The 24,441-nt window shown below is 44.0% G+C and overlaps 1 protein-coding gene across 1 annotated transcript in view; it reads left to right on the top strand.

The window, feature by feature from the left end:
* The first annotated feature begins 452 nt into the window (after positions 1–452).
* The window catches only part of PHAF1 (phagophore assembly factor 1), a 45,053-nt gene continuing 21,064 nt past the window's right edge, over positions 453–24,441 (top strand). Inside the window, exons 1-4 of the mRNA XM_082232365.1 lie at positions 453–547; positions 3,026–3,153; positions 10,422–10,504; positions 18,746–18,829. Coding sequence (XP_082088491.1) covers positions 3,090–3,153; positions 10,422–10,504; positions 18,746–18,829 — 231 coding nt within the window. The 5' untranslated portion in view covers positions 453–547; positions 3,026–3,089. The remainder of the gene's footprint in view (positions 548–3,025; positions 3,154–10,421; positions 10,505–18,745; positions 18,830–24,441) is intronic.

Raw genomic sequence — 24,441 nt, forward strand, 5'->3', positions numbered from 1 at the left:
TAACCAGCCAGCTCCTTGGCAAAGCTTTGGCGAGCTTCCTGGCCCATATCCTACCCTTCGGCGCAGGATCGCAATTGAGAAAGGGGGCCTAGCAGGGTTTCCATCACACTGACACCGCCCCGCCCCCCAATATTATAACAAGGACAATGCGGGAGGTTTCCTTTGAGCGCATGCAGAGCGCTCTCCCCTTTGATAATTGGAGGGGCAGAGGAGGCCAGGGAGCAAGAAAGGAGCGGGGCTGTGTCCGAAATTCAAATAAGCAAGGGGTCTTGCGGAGATGCCTCTGGGCGCGTGTAGAGTTCCTGCCTGCGCCCCTGGATAGAAGCGGGGAGGAGAAGGGGCGAGAGCAGCGAGCAGCCTAGAATCCCAGCACCTTCCCCGGCCCGCGGGGCGAAGGGGCGGGCGCTGCGCGGCTCCGCCTCCTCCTCTTCTCCCGGGCCTTCCCTCCGCCAGCGCCGGCCTCCTCTTCCTCCTCCCTCTCGCCTGACGGCCGCGGCGGCTGCAAAAGGCATTTCCCTTTTTTATTTTTTCAGCAGCCGCAAGTGAGGTGAGTCGCAGCCCCGCCAGCCCCCTCCCCCCGCGGGCCCCTCCGGCGCCCCCCTCCCGCCTCCCCGGGGGAGACTAGCCGGCCCCCTCGGCCGCCTCACCCCCCCCGGGGGTGTCGGTGGGGCGCTGGCACGAGGGGGCGCGAGGAGAGCGGCGGGGGGAGGCTGCCTTCAGTCTGGGGCAGGGAGGGGGGCGCCTCCTTTGTGAGCCATCCTTTCCCCCCCACCTCAGAGTGGGGTGGGGGTTGCAAAGAGAAAAGGGGGTTGCTTCCCCCCCCCCATTTATCAACAGCCTCCTTTTTATTCCTGGGCTTTATTATGAAGGGAAGGGGCATGTAGAGGAATCGAAAGAGACCCTCCCGCCCCACAGCCGCCCCAGATAACACTGTTTCTTCAAGGGGGGGAGAGAGAAGATGGTCAACCCTCTGGCCCTCCCCACGGGGGGGCGGAATAGGTTTGAGAGTCTCCCCACCAACACTATGGGAAAAAACCCCCATAGTAGCTGGGGTTGAGTGAGGATTTTTTTGTTTTGTTTTAAGGGATTTGGGAGGGGGTGTTTTCTTAAGAAATTCTGTTGCTGAAGAAGGTTGGGTGCCCCCTTCTTTCCAAGCTCTGAATCTGGGGGCCGTAGGGTCCAGGATTTTGCTTTCCCCAGAGCATGAGGGGAGGCATACAAATTAATAGATGATAATGATAACAACAAGAAGAAGAAGTTGGGGTTTTTTTCTGGACGGGGTGGGGGTGGGTGACAGGAGTTCAGCCCCAAGGGCAGGTAGTTGGTTTCATAATTGGGAGAGCTTTAATAGTGCCTAAGGGTAGTGAGCTATAATATGCATTCATGGGATGCTGAGCCCTATGGAGGGTGGGAGAGTTTGTTTATTTTGCATAGAGGGGGAATGGGTGGGCTCTGAGGGTATGTGTCTGGAGTGAGTTGAGGGACATTTTGGGGTGTCTTTCTTGTATCTCATGGGCAGGCAGATTATTTACCTGTGTGTATGTGTGTTTGGCTGTGGCTGTTTTGCGAAAGGTAACAGCCCACAGTGGCTGAGTTCACTCTTATTTGGTGGGGTCTTCCTGGCTTGCCTGTGCGTATGTACATTTTTGTTGTTGCAGAGTTTCTATGCCAGGTTGACATTCTTACATATCCTGGTGGGGAGGGGGATTTTTTGGACCCTCTGATCACTCCTCCCCTCTCCTGGGTAAATAGTTTTTGCTGAGAAAGAGGAGACCTGATGCCTATGAAAATTTGTGAGGAGTGGACCAGAGCCAGGTGTCTTCAGGCCTTTGGGAGAGCACATTTGCTTTCTGGTTCTGCTTGCTAGCTTCCCATTAGTTCATATGGTTGGCAGCTGCAAGAACAGGATGCTGGAGTATGATGGGCTTTTGGCTTGAACCAGTATTTCATGGAGGGGTAATTGTCTCCCACATTGCCTACTCTGGATAACTCTCTCCCTCTCGCTCTCCCTGTGTGTGTGCTGAAGGGGAGGGAGTCCCCATTACTGAGTCCTCTTGGCTGTTGACCCCACTTTGAGGATTCTTTGGCTGTGGGTAGAGGTGGGTGGTTGTCCCAGAGATTCCTGCTATGAGGGAGAGAGCCTAAAGCCTCTTAAGTTCGCCTTTGCCACTCTGGTGCCCTCGAGACGTTTTAGACCAGGCATAGGCAAACTCTGGCCCTCCAGATGTTTGGGACTACAATTCCCATCATCCCTAGCTAACAGGACCAGTGGTCAGGGATGATGGAAATTGAAGTCCCAAACATCTGGAGGGCCGGAGTTTGCCTATGCCTGCTTCAGACCACAACTCCAATCAGTTAGCCTCAAGCATGAGAAGGGAGATTGACCTTAAGGAGAGTGGCAAGGCCTTTTGGCTTTTGCACATTGAGTATCTTAGGAACAGTAGGCGTATTCAGAAAGCCTTCTCCATTTCCACCTACATAAGGCACTCACTGTGGGGTTGGGGAGAGTCAGGAGGGTTATCCTAAGAATTGGTTGTGAGGAAATTATTATAGCTCACTTGTTCCTGGCAGAAGGACAAGTCGAGGTAAAAACAGGACAGATTGCAAGCCTTTCAGTTCTCAAAGCACTTATCCTGTATATATCTGTTCTTGAATATGGATGTAGCCTGAAACTGAGCAAGTTCAGAGGGAGAGATACACAGTCTATGATGGGGCCAAAGTAGCCTGATCAATCAATGTTGGAGTAATATAATTAGTGTGTGTTCTTAAAGCTTTGGATGTTTACGGGAGTGGGAAATCCTTCAAAACCTCTTGCACAGCACAGGCAGAAGGGAGATTAGATTGAGTATTGCTACTAATTAATAATAACATTATTTAACAATAACAAAAGGCCAGCCTTGAGGATCAGCGGTTTCCTCATCAAGAATTTGAGCAACAAGGAGTGTTTACATGTTGCTTTGGGTTATGACCTTAGATTAGAAGGATGACACATAAGCCTGGGTGTGTGTTCTCTCTCCCTGTTCAGGTCAAACTGCAGTAACGTTGTGACTCTGCTGTGTGATTACTGGGCCGTTCCTCTGCCTGGGCCAATGCTAGATCTGGAAGTGGTTCCCGAGCGATCTCTTGGGAATGAACAATGGGAATTCACCTTGGGTAAGTAACTTTGTTGCCTTTGTCAGCATCTTGTTTATAATGAGAAGTGATGGGTATATTGGGACAAAGGGACATTCCCTCCAGTGTTGTTCTGAGAGTTAAATTTAGGCGAGTATAAACCTCTAACATGTTGGAAGCATATGATGTTAATTTCAAGGAAGGAATTATTTTGAGAGACATTCTGAACATTACACTGAATGTGGTAGACTGAGAGGGTAATATTCTGGGCTGTCCAGCTTCTTCCTCATATAGAAAGCTCTGAATGTGGTAAGTTAGCGCCCCAAGAGAACACTATGCTAAATTTTTCTTCGCTGAGGTGCTAATGCTACTTACTACATACTAGCTTACTACATGTAAGGATTTTTATTGTATTATGAGTATTAAAAATAGGGCTTCACACCTGAACTCTTCGAAAGAGATTGTGTCCAGAATTACCTTCCACGTTATTTGTCAAATGAGTTTACCCACAGATGCTTCTGTGGCTGCCCTTAAACAGGTTCATGTTTTGTTTATGCTTTGCTTTGGCACTTCCTCCTCAAGTAATTCTAGCATGTTTAGCAACAGCCATCAGGAGTCACATGGTTATTGCTCAGAACAGCATTTAGCCTTGCTGGAAGCTGGGTGCGTGAAAGGTGCAGAGTATTTTTCCAGACAAAGATTTTTGCCCACAATACTAATTTGAATGATGGTTTTAAATGCTGTGATGCTATTTAGAAGAATAATTTAAACAAGTTTTTAAAGCAGGTAGTTGAATCTGGAGTTGCCTCCAATGGGAGAGAGGACTAATTGATGTGATTTTTTAATTATTTGTTGTGACCTGCCTTAGAAACCTGTATGGAAAGCAATAATCAAATGTTTTGAATTGATTTATTTTCTCGGATCACTTACTCTGCATCAATCTATGCTGCATAGTGGACAGAGTGTTGGATTTGGGTGCAGGAGAAATGAGTTCAAATTTCCCCATGTCTGGGTGATCTTAGGTTGGAAAATAATGACTGGTGCATCTAGCCTTACAGGATGGCTGTTTTCAGTGCTGCTTTTTTTCTAAAAAAATGTTTGGGGCACTCTCATTTTGACTCAAGAAAATCACAATTTTATAGTTCAATTATAATTTTATAGTACCCCTGCATCCCCCCAGAAAAGAAGCACTGGCTGTTTTAAGGATAACATGGAATAATCCTGTGTACACCACCCTAAGCTATTTGGAGGAAAGGCAGAAGCAAATGTAATCAGTAGAACAATCTATAGCTAACTGAAGAATCCTTTATACTATTGTCTTGGTTTCTGTAGTAGATTTGCATTACCAGACTTTCATATTATACAGGATGTTTTCCAACAGTGTACTGCGTCCAACATCTGGTGATAGTGGTAATGAAAGCCTTAAATGAAGGCATGGTGCTGTTTTACTGAGCTCTGTAAAAATTTGTTTCAGAACTAATATGAAATGCCAATAACCCTTTGTGTGTTTTTAGCTCCTTGTGTTGCTTCAGATTAATAGGGTTTTACTAGGAATTTAAAACTTTGAGCAAACAAAGTTGATATGCTGAAGGATGGCTGTATGTTGTTGGGCCCACAGATAAGTGTATAAATGTAAGCTGGCGTATAGATTATGCATATGTGAGGCAGTTTACTGTGTATAGTTTCTTCTTCTCCAGACAGCAGACTTTTACACACTCACCCACTATCACCCATTCACTCACACCCAACCCAGTTGTACTAAATGGGGAAACCAGTCTCTGCATGTTACTTGTGTTTAGTTATCCTTTATACACAATTTTAAAACTGGGTGGGGGCCAAATGACACCTCAGTACTAGGGCTTGCCAATTCGAAGGTTGGTGGTTCGAATCCCCGTGATGGGGTGAGCTCCCGTTGCTTGGTCCCAGCTCCTGCCAGCTTAGCAGCTCGAAAGCACGTCAGAGTGCAAGTAGATAAATAGGTATCGCTCCAGCGGGAAGGTAAATGGTGTTTCCGTGTGCTGCTCTGGTTTCGCCAGAGGCGGCCTGGTCATGCTGGCCACATGACCCGGAAAAACTGTCTGCGGACAAACGTCGGCTCCCCCAGCCAGAGTTGTGCGCGACTGGACTTAACTGACAGGGGTCCTTTACCGTTACCTTTTGCATACTTCGCAGAGTAATACCAGGTCTGATTCCCAAATATTCCAGGCATTCTGTGGTGATGGGATATCAGGAGCTGAGATCTCTGCAGTTTTTGGCCCAGATCAGGAATAATGGTCTTGGTCCAATAAACCATGGTTTATAGACCAAGAATGAGCAGGGTGTCCACATTCTCCTCCTTTTTCTGATGCAGTGTAATGGAAAACTTCCAGGGTTTTTTAATCCACAGTTGCCTATTACATCTGGACAGAGAAAGTGTGGTTTAATCTCCAGCAGGAAACTGTGTTTTAATAAAAGTAAGGAAATTTTCCATTACTGTGTGCAGTACAAGGGAGGGAGGAGAGTAGACAGCATGTAGGAACTATGCTTATTCTTGGTCCAATGAACTATGATTTATTGGACAAAGCCTTTGTGTTTCAAAGCCAGTGCATTGTTTGCTCCACATCCTAATGCTTAGAGGGATTTTGAAGAGATAGCAGCAAATGGTTCGGGTAAGAAGAGGAGGATTTGTATACCAGCAGTACCATCAGAGAAAAAAAGCTCCATATCTTCACATTGTCCCTGTTCAGACATCACACTAGACCGCAGCTTAAAGCATGACATGAATGAGCTTTGGGTGAGCCTTGGGCTCACATGCTCCCACCCCACATTTCTACCTCCTAGAGTAGCTGTGAGTAGTTGGGAAGTTCTTGCTTCCATTTTTGCTTACCTACACCTTGCTCTTTCATTCAAATAATCAAACTGTAGATAATGCTAACAATAGTTTGTTTGAAACAAGTTATCTTGAAACTTTTGTTTCATAGCGAAGATTATGTGGGATTGGCCTATTTGAACAGGATTAGTGTATCCAGAGTTGAGTAGATGGGTAGGGGGAGTATTTTTAAGATCTATAAGGTTGTAGCAAATGTTAGTTCCACTCAGAGTACTCCCGTTAAAATTACGGGACCTAAGTTAATCATGCCCATTAATTTCAGTTGGTCTACTTGTAGTAGAACTAATATTGGCTATAACCCATTATCTAGATTCTTATTCTAGTTGCAAAACATTCTTGGACTAAGGCTGCTTTGGGTGTTCAGAGATGCATGTTGTCAAACATACACCGTATGCAGAGGTTATGCATTTGTGCTTAGATCTTAATGTGAAATGGTGGTTCTGGACCAGCTTTACTTGCTGGACAACTTTTTTTGAGTGGCATCCATTATATTGTTGAAGTGTGTATTTGGTACAGCTCATTCCTTTCCTACTTCAACTCTTTATGACCTTTGCAGGTCATCACGTAGTTTTGTTATTTGAAGTGAATAATTATTTATATGTATGTAAGATATATCTAATTCTGTACGTACATAGCTACCAGTCCCAGCTTGTTTATCTTTGTTTGCTTTTCCTAAAAGCAAATAAATAAATAAATGAAAGATTGGCACTTGTCTGTTATTGGGGTGCATCATCATCTTTGTTGTCATTATCCTTTTAGATAATGTTCCAAAATCCACATTAGGTCAATACAGTCATACCTCGGGTTGAAGTAGCCTCGGGATAAGTATTTTCGGGTTGCACGCTGCAGCGACCTGGAAGTAACTTCTGGGTTTCACTGCTCACACATGCGCAGACGGTCAAAATGATGTCACACGCATGCTCGGAAGCAGCGACCCGCGGATGCGGGTTGCGTTCGCTTCTGGATGTGAACGGGGCTCCAGAACGGATCCCGCTCGCATCCAGAGGTACCACTGTATTAAAATATCACATAATAGTAGTGTGCAAGCTTTGCATGCCATAATTAGGTATTGCCCTAGTATGGATTTTGGATTATTGTCTTATGAGCCAATATCACTGCCTTTGCGCTTTAGCTAATGTTGGCTGAAAGAATATGAATTCTTCATCCTTTCATCTCATTACTTAGTATGTTTGCTCACAAGCGGTTTTAGTGTATCAACCTGTTTTTGGTTTTTGTTTCATTTAATTATTGTCATTGTTGATGGATCACTTTAGTTCTAAACCAGTTGCAGCCACATGTGAAATCTTTCTGTTGTTGCAGCATTTGCAGTGGACTATTTTATCATGTTGCTACCTTGGCAGACAACTGCAAATACATTGCTGTCCATCTCAAACATTTTAGTATTGTGGTGATGATGATAAATTCTTTCTGCAGAGCAATGTTGTTCTGTGGCATTCTAAATGCTGGCAATGAATCTCCTCTGGGATTCCCCAAGTAGCTAGTGGGACTGATCCATTAGTAATTCTTCCTGAACAGAGGAATTCAGGGTAGCTGATACTCCACTGGTTTTGATCTCTGGTTTGTTGTATAACCAAGATGTAGCTAGATCTGTGCCTGAACATTCATCTTAGTGTTAAATATACCAGTGTTGCAGTTTCTGTAAGATCAAACTTTCCTAAAACCATGCCTCCTGCAAATAGGGAAATATAGTTGCTTTTTCTTTTGGAGAGTCCATGGTGCTCTAAATTTCCAATAAGCTTTCCATTTGTAACTCTTGAATTAATTTCCATCACTTGTGCCTTGTTATGCAGCACTCCTTCTCGCTTCATTTATGTTCCTACTCCCTCACTGTCCTTTACAAAACTGTATAATGAATGCTAAATAATAAGAGGACTCAAATTTAGACCAATTGGTGGCCTAGAAGACACCTACCATTCTTTTTCTGAAGCTAAGGGTGTTTGACTCTGGACAGTGAATGAATGGCAGTCTGCTTAAGAACCTCATGCCAGCTTCTAAAGGCTCCTAGATAGAAGAGCATAAATAACGCAGGAGAAAATTTAAGCCCAGAGCCTGGGAAGAGCTATTGAAAGGATAGGATACTGGCCTACTAGTTGCCCATGTCAATTATATATATTTATATACTTTCTCATATATGATTACAAATAAAGAAGTATTTAACAACTTTTCTTTATATTCTGCATATAAAAATTATACAGTTATACATGCTTTTCAAATAAATATAAATAAATATTTTTTGAAGAATCCACTGTAGTATGCCAGAAATTAATGAAGGTCTCCCAATCCATCTTTTTGAATGATTTGTTTAAAAAGCCAGTGTTGGGTGATAATCCCACACACATCTGTAGCACAGGAGGAATGGAATTCTCAACAGCCAGTTCCCAGCAGTGTTACCTTTGGTTTGACTAGGAATCTGAACCCAGGATAGAGTAATGTAGAACGGTCTTGGTTCTTGGGGGTAGGGTGACTGGCGTCCCCGTCCCCGTCCCCCCCGCAAACACACTCAGATGGTGCCTGAGCACATTGCTTTCGTTTCTCCTGCATAAATGAATGGTCATTCCTTACTATGAGGAAAGGACTCATCACTGCACTTAGGAGGAGTGATGTGAAGGCAAAACCTCACCTTCCACCTTTGGCCCTCAGGGATGGAAATCCCAACCACACACACTTCACTCGCCTCTCAGTCTAAGCATCTTCGTTCCTCTTTTCATATTATGGGTTTGAAAAAATGATTCCATTCCTTGGATTATTACACAGTCACTTGATAAGCAAGAGATATTGAGCTGAGTTCGGATAGGTTACCTAGCACTGTTAGAATTCTGTTGCTAGATCAGCTGGCATGAGCTTATTGACAATTCGCACACAGCTGAAAAAGAAGAAAAACATACACAAGTTGGGGTGTCATGGAGTCCCGAATTTATGCCAGTGTGGTGTAGTGGTTAAGAGCGGTAGTCTTGTAATCTGGGGAACCGGGTTCGCTTCTCTGCTCCTCCACATGCAGCTGCTGGGTGACCTTGGGCTAGTCACACTTCTTTGAAGTCTCTCAGCCCCACACACCTCACAGAGTGTTTGTTGTGGGGGAGGAAGGAAAAGAGAATGTTAGCCGCTCTGAGACTCCTTAAAGGGAGTGAAAGGCGGGATATCAAATCCAAACTCTTCTTCTTCTTCTTATCAAGAAATTTATTTGCCCACCAAGAAGTAATTGAAGGATCAATGTTGCATCAAATATTTCTGTTCTTCATATTATGTTTTTTACCTCATAGATCAGCTCTCTCCAACCAGGTGCTCTCTGGATATTTTGGACTATAATTCCCATAATCCCTGACCATTGACTATGGTGGTTGGAGCCAATTGGAAACATAGTCCAAAATATCTAGAGGGCCCCAGGTTAGAGTAGACTGCCATAGACTTTTAAGCAATTCAGCTCCAGAGATGTTTGAACGTTAAGAAGAGGGTTTATTTTCAGATTCACAGGATACCTTATCCAAATGACTCAGAGCAGGTAAATACAATTGTACATTGGTCACATAATAATAACTCTAGAACTTCTTCCTTTTCCTTACTCTCCTCTTTTCAACAAACTCGTTATAAGCACTGAAGATCTGGGATGACTCTGCTGTCAATATAGTAGTATCATAGTAACTTCTAGCTTCTGTGCATGTTATGGGTGATATCCAACATGAGTCATACTCAAGAATAAAGCCACTAAAATCAGTGGCCTTAAGAAACTCAAGTCTGTTGATTTCATTGGTTCTGTGTGAGTACGAATTAGTTGGATAGCACCCTGCATTTAAGTATATGTGTTTTGGCTTAAGTGTATACCTAAAATTGCAAAGTATGAATGCTTTAAGCAAATGTTTGAAAACTCATGTACCAGTACAACTTTCAGAGAACTGGTGAGGGTATATTTGCTAGTAATGTATGAAATGGTCCCAGTGAACTTTTTGTTAGAGAAGAAAGCTGTGAATGTGTAGTTCAGACATGCTTATAAGTTTAAGAAATGAGGGATTAGAATTAGCAAGTAAGGAGTCTGGGCAAAACGAAACAGAATAAATGTATGGCTATAAACAGGATTACCATCCTTACATGTACTGAATACAGTGAAGGGATGTAAAACTGTATTTGATTTGATGTGTGATTTCATGCTCCCGTGTTAACAATGCTGTCTCATGTCTAGCTTCTTAGAAAACAGTCTGGCATAGTGGCTTAACATGGCGGTTTCTGTTCTGGAATCACAGGTTTCTTCTAATTTGACAAGAGACTAAGTTTAGTCACTGGCTGGAAATGCTTGTGGTGTTCAACTTGTTGTTCTTGGCCACTGAGCCAGTACTGCCACATGTTGACCCTGTTGAGCAAACACATTTTTGCCAACATGGCTAAGTGGGAGCAACGTCTCTAACTCTTGTTGTTTTTCTCCTTGCAGGAATGCCATTGGCTCAGGCTGTAGCAATTCTTCAGAAACACTGTCGTATCATAAAAAATGTCCAGGTTCTCTACAGTGAACAGGTAAGTTTGCTTGCTTCAAAGTATTCTGTATGTTTAATTGCACAGAAAGGATGGGGAGATATGTAAATATTGTGTAATGTCATTGTGTTTGTTGTTACTGGTTTCAGAACTCACAGGGTTAAGGAGTTCTGTGGTGACGTCTCTTACCTGAGGCGTGGTTAGAAACTCTTTGGGAGTGGTCTGACTCTGAGAGTTGCAGTCTGGTTTCGCTTTTAGCGAAGAGAGGGTGCAAGATGTGTGCTTTGTCACCCGGACAGATGTAAGATCTGGTTTACTTCAAGATTAAAGGCTAACAAGATAAGGAACGCCTGTGTGTGTGAATTTATTACCCACATGCTGCAATTGCTTCGACTGCTGTGTTTACTCTGCTAACGGCAAGAGGCAGAGGCCGGAAGGACTTTTGTATCAGACGGACAGCCAGCAGAGCTGCGCAGGGAAACGTGCCAGGCTCCATGTTTGTTTTCCTTGGCACTCAAGGCACTATTGGCCTCTCCGTTTGCCAATAGGTTATGGGCGGCTTGCCAAAGCTTTGAAGCATTGCAGGAATGCCACACATGTGGGGAATGCCAGCAGGAAAGTTGCTGGGGCCAGCCGGAGCTGTCTTTGAGGCTGGAAGGAGCTCGCTGGGAGGCCGATCTGCCAGAGGCCGGAGGAAGCTGTTGCTGTCGTGAGTAAGCTTACCCCGGGGGAGAAGGAAATGGCTCAGTCCCAGGAACATGGTTTTGAGCTTAAGCTGCCATGTGAAAAGTTAACCACTAAGACGTGGCCGGAGTTTTGAGGCAAGCAGCTAGCTGAAAGACGCAAAGGTTTGCCTGTGCTGTGTTGCTGCGGAGTTCGAGAGCAGCAGGAAATCGTCTCTCCGGACGGGGTGCTGGATAAGCTGTGAGTAAGCTTGGGGACCCTTGGGAGAACGGAAGACAATGGCAGGCAGCCAGGTCTTGGAGGACATTCCGTCTGGAAAGCTCACTCTAAGAAGTTGGGCAAGGACGTGAAGTCAGCAAGGGCTGTCTGGGGATGTACTGCTGCGTTTGCTGTGAAGCTTCAGCAGGAGGCCAGAGCCCTGGGGAAGGAATACAAAAGCCTAGAGATGGCTGTAGCCCCTGTTCCTGATGTTTTAGCCTCAAGGAGCGCTGGTGAGCAGGTCGGGGGGGCGAAGGATTCCAAAGGCAAGTTTAAGAAGCCTGCTGGAATGGGATGGCGGTTCAGAGGGGGCAAAGCTGGCAAGGAGTGCTTTTCCGGAGGAAGAAGGAGAAGGAGGCCAGCTGGGAGGAGCCCCGGGCAGTGTTTTTCCACTGAAGTTGGTTGTTGCTACATTTGCAAGTCAGCTGACCACGTACGTCGCAGTTGCCCCCACAGGAGCAGAGAGGCAAGACAGGATGTTGCCAAGTTTGCCAAGGTCAACCAGCTGAGTTCCCAGGGGAATCAGTCTGGAAGAGGAGGCCAGCGTGGGAACGCAAGGGAAGGACATGGCTCAGACACTGGGGAGGGTTGTTTTCTTATCACTGCTTCTATGGCAACTGTGAAGAACAACTCCAGCCAGGACACGGTGACGCGCTGGGCTTTGGATACTACTGTCAGTCGTCACCTGATAAGCGAACCTGCTGGCGAAATGCGGAACTGCAGGGCTGTTTCAACTGGAATGACTGTGATGTTAGCAGACGGAACACAAAAATCAGTCTGTGGTGTGGCTAACGTGTTTTTCTCTCCTTTACAGGAGGAGCTAGAGGTCTACGTTGTGCCGGGACTGAATTGTTGTCTATTATCTGTATCAGCTCTAATGAAGCAGGGATACAATGTTTGTTTTGAAAATGACACCTGTTCCATTTTCAGAGGAGGGAGACAACTGGTCAACGTGCAGAGGGAGAACAATCTCTTTGTTCTGGAGACACCTCTGGAGGGTGGTGGGAATGCTGGAAAAGCACAGGTGCAGTGTGCTAAGGTTCCCAGTCATGTGCAAAAGTTGCACAGGTGCACAAAAGGGTGCGAACTCCGGAAATGTGGGAGGAGGTCCCAAGGGTGCAGGGCATGCAAAGGTGCAAAGGTACTTGGTTTTCCCGGGTTTGGGAGGGTAGCCAAAGAGCCCTTTGAGCTTGTTCACACAGATCTGTCAGGACCCATGAGGTGTGAGAGTCTGGGTGGGGCCAGGTATGTGCTGTCGCTGACAGATGACCACAGCCAGGTTGGCTGGTGTTTCTCTCTCAAATCACAGGGGGAGGTGGCGCAACTGATCCAGGATTGGGTTGCAGAGGTGGAACGAAGGTTCTCCACCAGGGTGCAAGGGTTCAAGAGCGACCGAGGGTCACAGTTTACTGGGTCTGCTCTGGAGGAGATTTTCAAGGAAAAGGGAATACGTCACCAGGTGACGGGTGCAAAGTCTCCTCAAGGGGAGGAGAGGGAGGCAGAGGCTGATCCCGGTGATGGGGACCAGGTCCAAGATCAGGGTTCAGAACCCGGTGGTGGGGACCAGGTCCAGGGTCAGGGGTCAGGGCAGGTTTGGACATCTCCAAGGGTTGTGAAAGGAATGTCCAGGTGTGAGGCTTCATCTCCGGTAAGCGTAATGGAGAAAGCTCACGGACGGGTTGTCAAGTCAGAGGGGGAAAAGTCTGACGGAGAAGACACAACTGCTGGCCCAAGTGGGTCAGAGGGGTTTCAGGTCACGGGTGCGTGGGAAAGTGTCGCACAGTGTGATTCTGGGAATGTTAAAGGGGTTCAACAGGTGCCTGGAGAAGATGCCGGGAAGGGGCACAAGGCAAAGGGAAAGGTGTTGAGCTCAAAGAGGGGTTCACAGTTTCCCTCAGGGTTCGAGACGAGAGGGGGTGTTACTGGTTTCAGAACTCACAGGGTTAAGGAGTTCTGTGGTGACGTCTCTTACCTGAGGCGTGGTTAGAAACTCTTTGGGAGTGGTCTGACTCTGAGAGTTGCAGTCTGGTTTCGCTTTTAGCGAAGAGAGGGTGCAAGATGTGTGCTTTGTCACCCGGACAGATGTAAGATCTGGTTTACTTCAAGATTAAAGGCTAACAAGATAAGGAACGCCTGTGTGTGTGAATTTATTACCCACATGCTGCAATTGCTTCGACTGCTGTGTTTACTCTGCTAACGGCAAGAGGCAGAGGCCGGAAGGACATTTGTATCAGACGGACAGCCAGCAGAGCTGCGCAGGGAAACGTGCCAGGCTCCATGTTTGTTTTCCTTGGCACTCAAGGCACTATTGGCCTCTCCGTTTGCCTAGCCACATGCCATCCAGTCATCCTTTACGGCTGCCACATCCTGGAGGACGTGGCTTTCTAAAAATAGCATGCTTTTTCAGATACACACACACACACACACACACACACGTATACATTTAAAAAATAATTGACAGTATTTGTTTCTTGTCTAGACATTTTCTTTTGTGACTTGATGTTACTGCAGCTTGCAAAATACAGCTTTTCACAAAAGCTGTATTCTGCTGTGAGAGAGGGAGTTTACAAAATGTGTTGGGAAAGAAAGGTTGCAAAGTCTCCCTCTTAATCAGAAAGAGATGGGAAAAGATTAAAGATACTCGTGCTGTTCTAGAAATTGAACTGTTGAAAGCACCATGAGTGGTTGTTGTGATTGTTTTGGTTGCTGGTTTCTGTCCCTGACTGGACAGCCAACAGTATTTGAAACTAGTCAAAAGCAAGTTTAGTCCTAATGTTGAAATAGGTAAGTGAAGTCTTGCTATAATAAGGAGGAGTGCATCTGAAATGCTACCCCTTCTCTCCAGTGTGCTCTAGAAAATTCAGGCTATTATTATAGTAGCACTGCTGCTATTGAAATCAGATATGCACCTGCAATTGTGATATTTTGTCACCTGCTGAAAACTTCTGTTTAGCCAAGCAGCATCAAAAAATTAATGATTCGGTGTTGGTCGTGTGTTCTGTATTTTATGATCTAATAATTTTATGTTCTAATGCTTTTGTTGTACACTGCCATATTTTTAATGAAAGATTCTAAGTAATAACTCAAAATAAAAGCAGGTGCTGTAATTTAAAGTTTATAGATATTTTAATTGTGCTGCTGTTGCATGATTAAAAGTTCTGTTAGTGTTACAGTAATCTGCTCTGTTAATTCCTCCTATTTTACTGGTCTGCAGCAAAAAAGCAGAACAGTATAGTTCATGAGCGCAGCAAAAAAGCAGAACAGTATAGTTCATGAGCATATAAACGTTGCACTTTTGCATCTCAGCAATTTTGTCTGGAGGGGAAATGGTGAGAATTATGTGTGTTTGTGTGTGTGCACACACATGCACACAGACAACTGCTAAGTCTTGCTACATGTACTGTACTTTCTATGAAGAAGCAGATGAAAATAGTTTATATTCTTATTATAGCCTCAGCCTTCAATTTGTATTAAAATCCTCAATATCTGAGTGATTTGTCTGGCCAGTGTGTAACAATTACTAGCATAATTGTGAGTAAATCCTGACCTTTTGGCTCTCTGCCATGTACATACTCTCTTAATTAAATGCGTCTGTTCTCTTTTACATGGATTTATGGCTTCCATAATGACCTTATTTATTTTGCAAATGAGAAAAGCACCCTGTTGACAATTATTCATGTGATCATATTTATTTATTTATTTTGTTTCATTTATTGTTTGTACTTACACACCCCACCCTTCACCAAATGATCCCAAGGCAGGTTACAAAAATATCACAATTATAATAAGTGCAATGCACACTTAAAATCATTAAAACCACAAAAACAACCAATATCAAAATAATAAAGCACAGAACAGTGCATAACAATGCAGGAGGAGGAGGAAAGAAAGCCACTCCAATCTTGGGTAAAGAGGCTGCTTGAATTGTAGAAGTAATTTGAATGTCTCAAATGTTAACATATTTTTGGGCATCTGTTGGTTCACCAGAGTTTTATTGCACTATAGTTATATGAAGTAGTTTTGAGTTTTAAAATGATGATAACTTTTGGTCTTTGTGTAGTGATCATTCATGTTATGCAACCTTGCCCGACTTCATGTGCTCCAATTGTGCCGCCTGGGGCTAATGGGAGTAGTCAAAAACAGCTGGAGGGCACCAGGTTGGGGAAGGCTGATGTAATGTGTCTTTAAATTGCAGCTTCTTGCTCTGGCTTATATTGCATCTCAAAGGAATTTGGTCCACTGTGACATCCCCACTTTTCTGCCTGATGCCATATGAGAAGGGATTGGTTTAAATCAGCAAGTGGGGAGGGGGGAAGTCTCGTTTAAATCAAGTTTCCCATTGATACAACTTCATATACTTCCCAATAGTGGTGGAGATCCAAAATCTGCAAATCTATAAATATTCATATCTGAGAAAGATCAAATCTGGTTGATCACTTTGAGAATAAGACACTGAACTGGATGGGCCTTTGGCCTGATCCAGCAGGCGCTTCGTATGTTCTTATGTGTCCTTCACTTACATATAAGTGACTCCTTTAACCCACTGCTTTAAGAGAGCAGTCCTATAGCGAGATCTGCCAGGGTGACTGGGACAAGGATCAAGTGGATCTCTGGCTCTGCTGGGAGGTTCCTGGTGCAGCCAAGCTATGTTGGCATGATTTCCCATCCGTGGCTCAGCTGGAAATACAGCATTGCCTTTCCCCCACCCCGGTTGGCTGAGCCAAGCCTGGCGAATCGTCAGCCATGAAAAGGAGGCATTGCAGGTGTGTGGTGGGGGCGGGACCAGAGAAATAGAAATATAGAAATATTTCCTCATATTACTATGCCCCCTCCCCAGTATTGTTACTCATACCCAACGTGGTGGAAGTTCCAGACCTTCAAGAATAAGAGTGTTAGTACCAAGGATATAACATCATTTGCAGCTTGTTGATACAGTCAAAGTGGTTCTGATGGTATTTTTCCCCTCAAGAAGAGATCCGAAGCAGGTGTCCCATTGTGAGGACAAGCAAAATAGCAGAGCAGGGTGATCCCATGTTGCTGCTGGTTTTAAATAGGGTGCCTCCCATTTACTTTTCTCTAAGAGAAGAGGAACTGACAGGGAGCAACTCAAGTCTTTAAATGGAAACTAGGACTCTCAAGGTTTTCCGGTCCTGCTTTTCTGCTGACTGTTTAGAGATCACTCGGCACTTTTGAGGGAACTTGGCACTTTCGGCAAACTGAGATGACAGCCCTGTGACTGTTTACATGATCTCTTAACTAGGGATAAAACAGGTGAAAGAGAAGAGTGTCAAACTCTTGACTTTGCAAGGGCTGCTGAGTCAATCAGCCCGAGTTTCTCTTCACTTTTTCCCCCCAAGTGGAGGTTCGAGTGGTTGTTTATCCTACACTGTGCTCACTGAAGTTAAGGTAACCTTAGTAATCTGATCTTGTAGCAGTTTGTAAGAAACGTTACTGTCTTGGAGGAGGAGGAAGTAGACTGTGAGTGTTGCTTAAACCTCACTATTGCTATTTGTATAACCCTTCCTGGCCATTTTAACTCTAGGAGGTTTTGCAACTTCCTGCTTTTTTCACCATATCCAGACTATTGCTGGGAGTCGCATCTGCACTGCCATGACAGTGACTCTCTAGACTGCTGGCTGTGTTGATTGCATCATTTTGGCCGTGCAGTTGTTGAGACAATGGCACTTGTGGTGGTGGCTACAGCAGTGGCTCAGCTTCCTGTCTCTGGAGTCCTGTTGGCCTCTGATAATATTTGGGCCTGGCACCTTGACTTGCCTCAGGCTAGTAAGAATTACCTCTGGTAAGCACACAGGGAAGGCTGTATCTGTTTTTCTTGAGAACTAGAAATATCTTTCTTAGAAATGCACTGTCAGGTTTCATTTTTAATACCATGAGGAATTCGATATCTCTCTCCCATTCATTCCTTTGGAATATTTCCCCATTTTCATTGACACACTTGAAGTTCTGTTTATGCTTCAGAAGATATACTTGTTTCTTTTCGGAATCAGTTTTTGCCTGACTGCAATATTTGCTGAAGGAGGAAAATAAGCTTTAGGCAAAGCTTTAGATCAAACAACCCTTCAGATCTCTTCTGCTATCCTTGAGGAGATTTTCAGACCTGGCATAAATTCATAAACATTCTGTACAGGAGCCTTCTAACAAGGCTTGCGTCATCGGTACTTAGCCCTGTTGGCTGCTAATATTTTTCCTGCATCTAGTCTAGTGCTGTTGAGATGCTTGTTGACAGTTCTCATTGCTTGGAGAGAATTGCTTCTGTTTCCTCATAAACACGCAAAGCAAGAATAGTTCCTGAAAAAGGGCATTCTCTTGGTATTCACAAGAACTCCCATAGGAAACAAAAATACATATTTGTTTTTAGTTTCATTCTACAATCTAAAATGTATCCATAATGTTATTCTTTATTTCAACAGATACAGTAATTATAACATCAAATGGTAGAATGTTTTCTTGCTTTTAGGAGAGAGAAAAAGCAGGAGACTGCTTTTAGGGCTGGCCTGAAAGCTGCAGCTAGTATAGCATGCAGTGACTTGGCTATTCACTGAAGTAGCTTATCACAAGTAGATCACATCACTTCCAAAGGAGCTACACTGGCTACAAGTTAGCTACCAGGCCAGCTTTTAATATTTCGATTTTGGCCTATAAAGCCCTTAACAGCTTTGCTAACGGTATACAGCAATAGGATGCACGCTTTATGCTTGAGCTTTGTTCATTTGATAATTGGCACCTGCATGCATGAAATTATTCTGTTGAAACACATTGTGGTTTGATGTGATGTGACATTTCTGTTGGTGGTGGCAGAACTGTGATGGTTCATCCCAGGGTCATTCCCCATTTGGCCATGAAGCTAACTGGGTGACCTTGGGCAAGCCACTTTCTCACAAGGTCCATGATGCCTTTGGTACCTTTATTAGCTAGAACATGTTGGTGGTGCAGACCAGGGGTGCTCTGCCTTTCTTTTTCCTCAAAGCACTAATTTTCATTTGTGCTAAGACTGTGGCAAACACTCTTTCCTCTTTGCTGTTCAGGCTGAGCCACAAATGCCATATTTTGATTCATTCCTTCCATGAAAGCACTGGGCTTCTAATTCAAGTGGGATGTGAATCTTGAGCCCTTTAATTTCATTTCAATGGGCAAATGGGAGGGGATTTGGCAGCAGCAGCTTTTATTCCAGCCATGTTCATGGAACAATGAACTGTTCCCTCTGCCAGCTGGGAGAAACCAGTGTCAAGGTTCTTTTACCTTGGCTTTCCATCGTAGGAGAGCGTAACTTCACAAATAACCCAGCTGCCACCAACTAATTTCTCTCTTTTTGTTTTCTAGTCTCCTCTTAGCCATGACCTCATCCTTAACCTGACTCAGGACGGAATCAAACTGCTGTTTGATGCTTTCAATCAAAGACTCAAGGTAAAAATATGATTTGAGAAATGCAACTCTGCTTCTGCTTCCCCCACCTGAGGCTTAAATGTGCATGCATGCACTCCCAAAATGATACCAACAGTGTTCTGACTAACAACTGTGGGACTGTATCCCCATGGCAACTGCTTATGTCATTTATTTAGGTCTTGTGTGTGATGATTGTCTGAATATAGTGAACTGATTTTTTGTTGAAGTGTGATGATGGCATTATAAACTTACATTATTATTATTATTCTTTTATCTATTTATCTTGCCCTGAATAATGTAATTGTATTTAGGTAATGTGCCAGTGGAAAGGAGATCATAGCTCAGGGAACAGAACACTAGTTTTGAATATATGAGGTGTCAGATACAATGCCTGGCATTCTTCATGTCCTGGATAGCATTATCGCTTTGTTAGGAAGAGGCCTACCAAATATTAGGTAAAGGTAAAGGGACCTCTGACCGTTAGGTCCAGTCGTGGACGACTCTGGGGTTGCAGCGCTCATCTCGCTTTACTTGCCGAGGGAGCCGGCATACAGCTTCTGGGTCATGTGGCCAGCATGACTAAGCCACTTCTGGCGAACCAGAGCAGCGCACGGAAATGCTGTTTACCTTCCCGCTGGAGCGGTACCTATTTATCTACTTGCACTTTGATGTGCTTTCGAACTGCTAAGTTGGCAGGAGCAGGGACCGAGCAACAGAAGCTCACCCCGTTGCGGGGTTTCGAACTGCCAACCTTCTGATCAGCAAGCCCTAGGCTCTGTGGTTTAGACTACAGCGTCAAAATGTGTATAAATGGGGTGTGTGCCAGCTCTGACTTTCCTTTGCAGCCTCCTCTACCTACCCTTTATTTCCTCTCTCTGCTCTCTCTTTCCCGAACTGCCTGTCCATGTTCACTGCCTCATTTGCAAAACACCTTGGGCATTTTTCTGCGCCCTACCCCTAGTCCTGTTCATCTTTAGCCTGCCTTGGTCAGACCCCACCTGAGGTTTTTAAACAGAGGTTGGTTGACCATCTTGTCAGGGATTCTTTAGCTGTGTTTCCTGCAGGGGGTTGGACTAGATGACCCTTGGGGTGTCTTCCAATACTAGTGTTTGATGGTTCTATTATTCCTATATCTCTGTTTTATTTATTTAAATATGTACCACTATTTTATAAATACGTTGTTGTTGTTAAAATTTGTGTACCACCCTATACCTGCAGGTCTCAGGGTGGTTCACAAGACAAAATCACAATATAAAAACACAAAATACATAGCTGTAGAGATGTTAAGAGACTAATGGCCTAAACACAGCTCAAGAACACGCTCAGGAAAAAGCAGTTTTAGAGAGCACACAGTGGAATAGAGTGTTTGTATGAGCTAAGTGATCACCATACCAGTCCCTTTCTCTCATTATTTTAGCCCTTATCTTGGAGCTCTTTGTTCTTTTCCTTATGTCATATTGAATCATCAGTTTATGAAGAAATGTTAGCTGAAAGTTGTAGATGACTGTAATTCTTGTTGAAGGGGAAAAAGGCATACTCCCTCCCCCCCAAGCTGGATAACCAGTCCTATTTCCCATCTACAAGTTCTGTTTCTCTCTCTCTCTCTCTCTCTCTCTCTCTCTCTCTCACACACACACACACACACACACACACAGAGAGAGAGAGAGAGAGAGAGAGAGAGAGAGAGAGACCAACCTAACACACATCTGTCCATCTCTCTGGCTAAGTGCGTCTCTCTGAATCACATACAACCTTTTCATAGGAAATGCTCACTACCAGCTTCATGTAGCCAGCAAACCAGCAAACCGGACCAGTTACTCAGCAGGGAAGCCATCCATGCCACTTCCTTTCAAAGCAACCAGAATGTAAAGGGATGGACCCTTCCAGTTCTGGCAACTGCTCTGCACTGTTCTACCTTCCACCTGTCTGCCCCTCCCCCACACCATGGGTTGTCAACCTCATGGGCGCCAGGAAAGACCATTGTGGGTGCCGCAGGCACTGGGGTGGCAATGCCCACACTACATGTTTGCTTTTTCTTGCACAAATGAAGTATTAATATGATTAGCATACTTGTTATTCTTCCCCCTAAACCAAATTCTAGCCACAAAAATTACATGGTGCTACCTTCTGTTTCATTTTTTTTCTTTTCAATTTTTTTTTAAAGAGCAGCATTATGTCATTGAGTGTTCTTTCATTGAAACTGTCAAGAAACGCTTTTCATTGACAGTGGTTTCTCCCCACTCCCTGGTTTTGCCCACACATTAATTTGCTTAGTTCCCCTCTCTTTTTAATGAGAGGCTTTTCTTTCTATTGCTCATAATGCTTTTTCGCTGCTTACTTGGTAGAACATAAAGTGCTTTGGTAAACATTCACTTGTACATGAATCAATACCATGCTGTTAAACATTCACAATTGATTTCTTATGCCGCTCCATTGTGTATAACACCCTTTCCCAACCTGGCACCTTCCAGAAGTCCAAACTACAAGTCCTATCAATCAGATTTGATAGGCATTGGGGTAGGGCTTTAGTGAACTGAAATATACTGGTTTGGTATGTGTTCCCTCTGCTTAGTCCAGGAGAGGGAAAACTTTTCTGTGCTGGACTGATGACTGCAAGCCTCAGGTGATCTTGGTCCTAGGACTGACCAACATTTGCATTTCCAAGAGCTGAACCAAGTAATGTGTGAGCTATCCAGTTGTTAACTGCTTCAAGTGAAATGTATTGCAATAAAGAGGTTCATTTCTTCGTATAAAAGCAAGCCTGCTCAATTACTGCAGGCCAGTTCCTTGAAAAGGGACTCTAGGGTAAAATGTTGCTTGTGGAAGAAATATTGTCCAGTTTCAGAGCTCTTAAATGCAGAAACCCTATTTTGGATGGAGTAGCTACCTAGTGGCATTCTTTATAGAGAATTAACCCTTGCTGCAACACTCTGTGGCACATGTCCATTTTGCCAACCTTAGAGATCGCAGTGGGGCATGTGAAGGAAGCTGTTGTTTAGGTGGGTGGGATCTTGGCCATTTAGCACCTTGTAAGTCAGAAACACTGAGCCTTGGGAGCCACTGAGCTCCTGTTGTTCGGTTCCAGCTCCTGCCAACCTAGCAGTTCAAAAGCATACCCCAAAGTGCAAGTAGATAAATAGGTACCACTCTAGCGGGAAGGTAAATGGCTTTTCTGTGCTCTGGTCTGGTTTCTCCAGAAGCGGCTTAGTCATGCTGGCCACACGACCCGGAAAAACTGTCTGCGGACAAACATCTGCTCCCTTGGCCAGTAAAGCGAGATGAGCGCTGCAACCCCAGAGTTATTCGCGGCTGGACTTTACTGACAGGGGTCCTTTACCTTTTAAGTCTGAAATAACAGAAACAGATGCCCCAAAAAGCTATTCCGACTTATTGTAGACTTGCACAACATCACCTAAAGTACCATACATCAGCCACAACAGTCTGTACTAGCAACAGCTTCAGAATAGTCAGATGTGACCTTGCAGTGTCTGTTACAGTTGCCCAGTCTAATGGTTATGAAGACATGAAAGTGGTTGCAGTTCAGACTGCAAAGGAAATTGTCACAGCCAACTTCTCACCAAATGAAATCTACATTTCAGCATTTTGTGCAACCTCTGGGTGAAGTCATCTGGAAATGCTCATGATACTTAGGACTATTCTCAGTTTCATGAGATCCCAAAGAGGTGGTGGAAACTCTTAGCTGGTGTTAACTGGCAATGAGGACTTGAAAGTTGGAAGGGCAAACTTAAACTTAAGCCAAGCAACCAAGGCAAATTGTTCAATACAAGGCTGTTGTATTATGTCTTGATTTGTTTGTACTTATGATTACTTTATTGTGAAATGGAATGGAGATTCTTAAATATGCTAAAAGCAGTTCCGGATACTACTTCATCTTAATAGTAGATTATCTGTTCTCCCACCCAGTCCTTCCTCATGAAACCTGTTGACTTTTATGGACACCAGTGGGTGCATTTCTCCCAGTGCTAATAGCAGCTTTTAAGTAATGGGTTTTTGTTTTGCGAATACGGTAGGGAAGAAGAGTTAAATTCCCCTTCCCATAGCAAAGATAAAAATAAATATATGTGCCTAGTGTAACATCTAGTTAACTAGCAATGTGTGAACCCACTTTCACTAAAATCATGTTTGAGCCACTGACTACAAACTTCTTCCACCAATGATGGGGGCAGAGAGGAAATCACTTTTTAAATATAATACTCAGTTTTCAAATGTTTTAGCACATGCTCACAGAGCCACTTGGGAATTGTGGAGCTGAGAAAGACATGCAGCAGTGAGCAGTGCTCCTGTTAACTGTGGGACATTAGCTCTGGCCCACCCTTATTGACTGTTGGACTGTGGATGAGGCCTCAACAACTCCAGACTGCTGCAGTCTCACCAACCAAGTGTAAGAGTGTAAAACAGCTGCCACTCTAGATCAAGTACCTGTTCCAGCAGCATCTCTCTTCCCCTCCCCTCCACAATCTATATACCCACACCAGGGCTGATCTTTTGATCAGTGGTACCAAAGGCAGGCCTTATAAGCTGCAGTTTCTTCTCGCGGTTCCCCACTCTAGATCAAGATTTGTAAAAACACAAAGCATCCATATAGAAAGAAAAGACGAGGGAGCCCAAGGTCCTATCACTACAAAGTCTGCACTTGGTTGGTTGTGGCAAACCTTTTATATTCAGATAGAAAGTAAACATATAGATTTACAATCAGATTGTTACCAAAACTGTTTCCTATAAGGAAGATGTTAGAGATGAAAGCTGCAAACAGATCTGTTCATCTTGAACTAAGATTTTTTGCCAAAGATTTTTTTTTATTCCTATACTTTTTGTGCCCACGGAAAACTTACCTTCATTAAATCCTATTAAATTCTGTGGTTTTTTTCTCCTTTAGATGCTATAATGGACATTTTAATGAGTTAATTAAATTAATATGCTTGATAAATGTCTGATGTCCTTAGTGGGATAGATAATCAGCATGGTTTGCTTCTGCCCCATATTTTGGTCCTTATTTCACCTTTCTTTTCTCTCACTCCCTCCCATGCATTCATTTTTGCCCTCCTCTTCCTATTTCCCTCGCTGCAGCCTCACTCTGGTACTTACACTCACATTCTTTCCTATTTTCTAAGACTTTGGCCTGGTTTGCACATAATGCTAAAGGATGGTGGTTACTCACATGCCATTTCTCTACTTCCTCTAGCTGTGAAGAGGATATTGGAAGCTTTTAACAGTTACTTGCTATGTCCAAACCTGCTATGTCCAAACTCTATTGCTTAAGCAAACAAACTGTGGTTAATTAGCCGGACTTATTTCCTCAAACTGAAGTTCTTGGTTTGGACAAAACCAGAGCTTGCTGAAAATGGAAGCAGAAGTTTCTGGTCTTCTATCTGTGGCTACAGCAAAGAAGAAGAGTCCATAAGTCTGTGTTTGCCAGAGTTCATACCTGCAGTACTAAACCATCACATAGTTATTTATTTCGAAAACTTGCACCCACCCTTCCAACACATTTGCCTTGCTCAGGGAAGCTTACAACAATATTTTAAAAACCTGCCCCATAAAATCATAAAGCAACAGCATTCGAAACAGAAAGAGACACAGTGGACAGACCCTTATTTTAGAATGTTTTTATT

Source organism: Podarcis vaucheri (assembly GCF_965113315.1).
Source record: "Podarcis vaucheri genome assembly, chromosome: 7".
Lineage (NCBI taxonomy): Eukaryota > Metazoa > Chordata > Lepidosauria > Squamata > Lacertidae > Podarcis > Podarcis vaucheri.